The sequence below is a fragment of the Penaeus chinensis genome, chromosome 36, assembly GCF_019202785.1.
Source record: "Penaeus chinensis breed Huanghai No. 1 chromosome 36, ASM1920278v2, whole genome shotgun sequence".
NCBI lineage: Eukaryota > Metazoa > Arthropoda > Malacostraca > Decapoda > Penaeidae > Penaeus > Penaeus chinensis.
In genome coordinates, this window is record NC_061854.1 from 21,175,262 (window position 1) to 21,182,761 (window position 7,500).

General features: G+C 40.1%; 1 protein-coding gene across 1 annotated transcript in view; it reads left to right on the forward strand.

Moving 5' to 3' along the window:
- Positions 1–775: 775 nt before the first annotated feature.
- The window catches only part of LOC125044609 (myosin heavy chain, muscle-like), a 10,780-nt gene continuing 4,055 nt past the window's right edge, over positions 776–7,500 (forward strand). Inside the window, exons 1-16 of the mRNA XM_047641357.1 lie at positions 776–1,328; positions 1,617–1,644; positions 1,796–1,895; positions 2,003–2,092; positions 2,538–2,700; positions 2,803–2,906; positions 3,025–3,162; positions 3,260–3,529; positions 3,675–3,845; positions 3,959–4,286; positions 5,087–5,139; positions 5,613–5,700; positions 5,826–5,943; positions 6,168–6,285; positions 6,432–6,905; positions 7,066–7,500. The exon at positions 7,066–7,500 is cut by the window's right edge and continues 452 nt beyond it. Coding sequence (XP_047497313.1) covers positions 815–1,328; positions 1,617–1,644; positions 1,796–1,895; positions 2,003–2,092; positions 2,538–2,700; positions 2,803–2,906; positions 3,025–3,162; positions 3,260–3,529; positions 3,675–3,845; positions 3,959–4,286; positions 5,087–5,139; positions 5,613–5,700; positions 5,826–5,943; positions 6,168–6,285; positions 6,432–6,905; positions 7,066–7,500 — 3,192 coding nt within the window. The 5' untranslated portion in view covers positions 776–814. The remainder of the gene's footprint in view (positions 1,329–1,616; positions 1,645–1,795; positions 1,896–2,002; positions 2,093–2,537; positions 2,701–2,802; positions 2,907–3,024; positions 3,163–3,259; positions 3,530–3,674; positions 3,846–3,958; positions 4,287–5,086; positions 5,140–5,612; positions 5,701–5,825; positions 5,944–6,167; positions 6,286–6,431; positions 6,906–7,065) is intronic.

Genomic DNA, 7,500 nt, shown 5'->3' on the forward strand with positions numbered 1-7,500 from the left:
GATATTTCGCTTATAAAAAATACCCTGGAATTTTGCCATTTCCCAGTCGCATTTCGACCATATCCGCACTACGTCTGCGATGATTACATCTTATTCATCTCCTTTTTCTGAAAATTCAGGTTAGGCATGGTGTCTTTTAAGAATTTTAGTATTTAAAATGGGCAGGGAGCTTAACCCTCTATTCAACATGAGCCTTTACTGTTTAGAATGCGGGAACTACACTTCTTAACATTGTCTTCGTCTCAATGGTGAGACAAAAAGCGCCCAAGATAACGATACCGAATAGCAGAACGCAACCTTACACTATACAGTAACAATTAAATCTACATGCAAGGAAAAAAAAAAAACTTTATTCAGAAAATTCATACTCTGTCCAGCATTGATAGGAATACTTTACTAATTTTAGAATCTATCATTTCACTCCACGGACAGAAAAAAAAACAGTATGTGCGTATGTGCATATAAGTGAATTGGTACGTGTGTGTGTGTGTGTGTGTATTTGTGTGCGTGCGTATGAGTCTGGGTCTGTATGTATGTATATGTGTTTACGCATGCGTTAAAGATTATGTTTATGTAAAATTAATATACATGTACACTGTAATGTAATGTGTGTGTTCTTCTGTCGTTGATCAATCTAAGGTTTCACGTACATGCTTCTCCACAGATTTCATTTTGTTCCAAAGATAATAAAACCTTAGACAACCTTTACATTCTTTTCCCCAATTATCATCGAAATCTAACTTAAATCTTCTGATTTCTCAGGTTTTAGATCCCGAGCGAATCTAACTTTTAAGTCTGTAATCGCTCTACCACCATGCCTGGCCACGTGAAGAAGAGCACGGGTCCCGACCCCGATCCCTCTGAATACCTCTTCATCTCGCCCGAGCAAAGGCGCATCGACCAGACGAAGCCTTATGATCCTAAGAAGTCCTACTGGTGTCCTGATCCCGATGAAGGCTTCGTCGAATGTGAGTTGCAAGGTCCAAAGGGCGATAAGCTGGTAACAGTTAAGGTTCCCAGTGGCGAGATGAAGGACTTCAAGAAGGAGCAGGTCGGGCAGGTCAACCCTCCCAAGTACGAGAAGTGTGAGGATGTGTCTAACTTGACCTTCCTTAATGATCCTTCAGTCTTCTACGTCCTCAAGTCCCGTTACCAGGCCAAGCTTATCTACACCTACTCCGGTCTCTTCTGTATCGCCGTCAACCCCTACAAGCGTTACCCCATCTACACCAACCGTGCCGTCAAGATCTACATGGGCAAGAGGCGTAATGAGGTGCCCCCTCATCTCTTCGCCATCTGCGACGGTGCCTACCAGAACATGAGCCAGGGTAGGAATGAGTTCATTGTTGAAAACTCTGAGAACGGTTTTACACAAGAGTGAATTACTTAATAAAAAAAGTGTAAATTTTATTTACGTACACTATGATTATAATACTAGAATATTGATGATTCATCATATGCAGATCTCGTTCTCATTTGAGCCAAGGTATCAATTTTATCACAAATGGTGTTACATGAAACCTAAATCTTCCTTTCCGTTTCATTAAATTCTGGTAAAAGACATTTTAATTTGTTATTTGGCGTGTCTTACTCAGATTTATTTTCTTTTTTTGCAGAACGCCAGAATCAGTCTATGCTTATCACGTAAGTTATTATCTATTATTATCATTCTCTATCTAGCGATGCAAAATTCATTTGGAATGTCAGCTTCTCTGGTATACCCAATTTTCTGATATGAATCAACATGAAGAAAATCTTGATACTGCTCTCCAACAGCTGATTTCTCTCTCTACAGCGGTGAGTCTGGTGCTGGTAAGACCGAGAATACAAAGAAGGTGTTGTCTTACTTCGCTAACGTCGGCGCCACCGAAAAGAAAGAGGGTGAGAACAAGCAGGTAAGTTGCGAATATCATGATCAGTTCTTAATCTTATTGAATTTGCAACAGTGTTTACACGGCGAGAAAGGATCTCTAAAAATCTATCAATTTTTTCTGTGACACAGAACCTTGAGGACCAGATCATCCAGACCAACCCCATCCTTGAGGCCTACGGTAATGCTAAGACTACCCGTAATGACAACTCGTCTCGCTTCGTAAGTACAGCTAACGGTCTTAATACGTGAACAGTTACTAATGCAATATTAAATGAGCCATGCGGATACTAAAGAGCATCTACAGTTGACCCTGTAGGGTTTCACCCTTAAAAAGTAATTGTTAAACATAAGTAGCCATTCCGAGCTGAAACTGCTCAAACCCCTAACACAAACGACAAATTGAATTGTGGTTTCGGGTTATATGTATCACTCCCTTATATACATATATTTATATGTATAGAGAGAGAGAAAGTGAAATGTGTATATATGTTTAAATATATATATATATATATATATATATATATATATGCAAGTATGTATGTAAATACTTATTCCCCTCATAACCCCCTGCCCAAACCTTTTAGCCTCTTTGCCCTGTACAAAGTTCTCCTGAGCCGCAGGTCAGTTATATATGACTTTTGCCAATTTCTTCATTTCAAAACAGGGTAAGTTCATCCGCGTCCACTTCGCTCCCAACGGCAAGCTTTCCGGCGCTGACATTGAGGTCTACCTGCTGGAGAAGGCTCGTGTCATCTCCCAGTCCCCCGCCGAGCGAGGCTACCACATCTTCTATCAGCTGATGTGCGACCAGATCGATTATATCAAGAGTAAGCATACTGCATCGCAAAATCCATTGCACGAGTTTTCTTTCTGTTAAAACGGTGTAAAATGTATATTCACAATGTGCTAATTCTGATATCTTTTGTCAGAGATATGCCTCTTGTCTGACGACATCTACGACTACCACTACGAGGCGCAGGGTAAGGTTACCGTCCCATCCATCGACGACAAGGAGGACATGCAGTTTACTCATGTAAGTACGCAGTTGATGCGCATATAATAACGTACTTTCCCTTCTGACATTTTGCCTAGCACGGTATTGTGTAAACCTTTAAATCGCAATCTTATATCTCGTCTCCATGTGCATTCAGGAAGCTTTCGACATCCTGAACTTCTCTAACGAAGAAAGAGACAATTGCTACAAGATCACAGCTTCTGTCATGCACCATGGTAACATGAAATTCAAGCAGAGGGGTCGCGAGGAACAGGCAGAGCCCGATGGCACTGAGGTATGATGTTACCAACATGTGAAGTTAATGTTACATAACACAGCTTTATTTTATTTCCCCATATACTTATACTGATAAAATTGTTTCATTCTTAAAGGCCGGAGAAATTGTCGCCAAGTTGCTCGGTGTTGACGCCGAGGAGCTCTACAGGAACTTCTGCAAGCCCAAGATCAAGGTCGGTGCCGAGTTCGTCACCAAGGGTATGGGCGTCGATGCTGTCAACTACAACATCGGTGCCATGGCCAAGGGCCTCTTCTCGCGTGTGTTCTCATGGCTCGTCAAGAAATGTAATATGACACTCGAGACTGGCCAGACTCGTGCTATGTTCATCGGTGTGCTCGACATTGCTGGCTTTGAAATATTCGACGTGAGTTCCTTAGAAGTTTTCATTAGTTGAAAAAAAAATCACACAATGACTTATTTCTGCTAACAATTAATCACATAGCAGTGCCCAGTGAAATAATACCGATACACAGAAATCGTTATTCGTTTTTCTTTCTGTTTTCCACCAGTTCAACGGTTTCGAGCAGATCTGCATCAACTTCTGTAACGAGAAGTTGCAACAGTTCTTCAACCATCACATGTTCGTGCTGGAACAAGAAGAATACGCAAAGGAGGGTATTGTCTGGCAGTTCGTCGACTTCGGTATGGATCTGCAGGCCTGCATTGAACTCTTCGAGAAGGTAATTTAGATATTGATGTTATCCCTCTTTGCTATTGCAATCAGTACTACATCACAACTAAATCTTCAAGACTTATCTATCCATTTCTGGTTTAACTTCTACCTTATTTTCAGAAAATGGGTCTCCTCTCCATCCTTGAGGAAGAGTCCATGTTCCCCAAGGCTACTGACAAGACCTTCGAGGAGAAGTTGAACAACAACCATCTCGGAAAGTCTCGCTGCTTCATCAAGCCCAAGCCTCCAAAGCCCGGCCAGCCTGAGAACCACTTTGCCATCGTTCACTACGCTGGTACTGTGTCCTACAACCTGACTGGCTGGCTTGAGAAGAACAAGGATCCTCTCAACGACACCGTCGTCGACCAGCTCAAGAAGGCCTCCAACGCCCTTACAGTCGAGATCTTCGCTGACCATCCAGGCCAGTCTGGTGATGCAGGCGGCAAAGGTATATTTTTTTGAGTGCTTTACTTTTCTTCTTTTCTCTTTCAAAAGTAATTGAAAAAAAACACGATACCTTAACTGTCATATAGTAACATTACGGAATACCAATACCAAATTATCACACACACATGCATGCATATATATGTCTGTTTGTTCGCGTGTGTGTATGTGAGAGAGAGAGGGGGATTTAATGATATATATGTATGTGTCTATGTTTTATACATTCATGCGTGTGTGTATATATATATACATATATGTAAATACATTCATGTTTATGTAAATACATATGTAAAGACATTCATGTGTATGTGTGTACATATATATATATATATATATATATATATATATATATATATATATATATATGCATGCATGTATGTATGTGTGTATATATATATGTTTGTATATATATATATATATATATATATATATATATATATGTATATATATATGCATGTATGTATGTATGTGTGTGTATATATATATATATATATATATATATATATATATATATGTTTGTGTGTATATGTATATATATATATATATATGTTTGTGTGTGTGTGTGTGTGTATATATATATATATATATATATATATATATATATATAAGACAGAGAGTGCAGCTAAATTGATATTTGATAATATATGTACTTACAGACTAAATAATTTCTATGGCTATCTATTAATCTCTCCATCTATATCTCCCTCTCTTTTCATGTATATCATCTATCTATCTATCCATCTCTTTATCTCTCGCTCCTTCTCGATTTAAACATGCGAACTAAGAATATCCTTTACTCGTCAGGCAAAGGTGGCAAACAACAGACCGGTTTCAAGACTGTATCATCTGGTTACAAGGTAGGCTTCATTTTTTAACAGTAATATGTGTAACTAATGATTTTTCCGTGCTTTAAAGAGAAGCTATATTAGTGTATGTGTATATTTACAACATATACATACACATACTTAAACAAGTACACACAGCACATATACATGCATACATATATATAACCACACAGACACACACACACACACACACACACACACACACGCGCAAACGCACGCACACACACACACACACACACACACACATAGGTGTTTGTGTGTGTGTGTGTATGAATATTATATATGTGCTTATTAAATAGTATGAGCTCTTATTTACAATACAAGAATCGATTTCTTCATGTTAATGTTCTACGGTCATGAGTTATACACTGAGGTGAATATATAGTTCCTTAGGTTGTATGTGCAGGTTTAGAATGACAATAAGCATTACCATGATTTTTTATTTCGCATATACATCTTGAATTGCAATCTAATACTTTCCACAGGATCAGCTTGCCAACCTGATGAAGACGCTGAACGCTACTCATCCTCACTTCATCCGTTGCATTGTGCCCAACGAATTCAAGAAGCCTGGTAACACAATGTATTTTTTGACAAAATTATAAAATTGAATTCATACTGATAAGGTAAACCGCTGTAAAGTTGTATAAGGAGATAACCTAATTGATAGGAGGTCCATCCGTTCTCTTTGCTCACAGGCGCTGTCGATGCTGGCCTCATCATGCATCAGTTGACCTGTAATGGTGTACTTGAGGGTATCCGTATTTGCCAGAAGGGCTTCCCCAACAGGATGCCTTATCCTGACTTCAAGCTTCGGTGAGTCTCTCTATCTATCTATTTATCTGTCTATCAATCTATCTATCTCGAAGCTGGAGAAACCTGATGCAGAGGTAATATGCCCAGTAATAACCAATTACTACATTTTGGAAACGAATGTAACAGAAGAATATTGCGTACATGGCTGAATATTATCTCAAAATTTTCATAGTCCGCATAAGAATCACACTGTACCACGTAAAATGACTTGTTCTATCTCGTAGATATAACATCCTGGCCGCCCAGGAGATGATCGAAGCGAAGGACGACAAAAAGGCTGCTGAAGCCTGCTTCCAAAAGGCCGGTCTCGATCCTGAGTTATATCGCTGCGGTAACACTAAGGTTAATAACAAAGCTGTTTTTTCATTAATCATACCCTTATTGTTTATTGTTTGGTACTGATATGTCATAACAAGTCAGAAGTTGTTATAAGTCGGTTTCCTATCGTGCTGTACTTGCTTCCTTTCATTAATTGATTCTTTCAACAGGTGTTCTTCCGTGCCGGTGTCCTGGGTAGACTTGAGGAGATCCGAGAAGACCGCGTGGTCAAGCTTCTCACCTGGTTCCAAGCATGGGTTCGTGGCTACAGCAGTCGAAAATTCTACTCCAAGATGCAGAAGCAGCGCACTGCCCTCATTGTTGTACAGCGCAACCTCAGGAAGTTCAAGATCATGCGTGCTTGGCTCTGGTACGAGCTGTGGATTAAGCTCAAGCCTAGGCTCAAAGCCACTCGTGGTGAGGAAGAGCTCGCTAAGCTGGAAGAAACTGCCGAAAAGGCTGAGGCTGAATTTGCAAAGGAGATCAAGGTCCGCGAAGAACTCGAAGCAAAGAACGCTGTTCTTCTCGAGGAGCGAGCTGAGCTCATGCTGGCTCTTGACTCGTCCAAGGGCGGTATGTCTGAATACATGGAGAAGCAAGCCAAACTGCAAGCACAAAAGGCCGAACTTGAAGGACAACTTAATGTGAGTCATTTTACATAAAATTAGGAAGCAATATACATATACGTCTATAAATGTTTAGATATATGTAAAAGAACACGTGTCAAATATGAAATCTAATTTTTACAGACAACTGTAATTAGTTGTTATTTATAAGTAACTAGTGGTTGACTTAACATCCCAGGAAACCCTGGAACGCCTTCGCAAAGAGGAAGAGGCACGCAATCAAATCGCCAATGGCAAGAAGAAATGCGAACAAGAGGTCACAAACCTGAAGAAAGACCTTGAGGAACTTGAGCTTCTTGTTCAGAAGGGCGAGCAGGACAAGGTCACCAAGGACGAGCAGATCCATAACCTCAATGAAGAGATTGCTCACCAAGAGGAACTCATTAGCAAGGTCAACAAGGAGAAGAAACATCTTCAGGAATGCAATCAAAAGACGGCTGAGGATATCCAGTGTATTGAAGATAAGTGCAACCACCTAAGCAAGATGAAGACTAAGTTGGAGTCCTCCCTTGACGAACTCGAAGATTCTCTTGAGCGTGAGAAGAAGCTTCGCGCTGAAATTGAGAAGTCGAAGAGGAAGGTTGAGGGTGACCTTAGGCTGACTCAGGAAGCT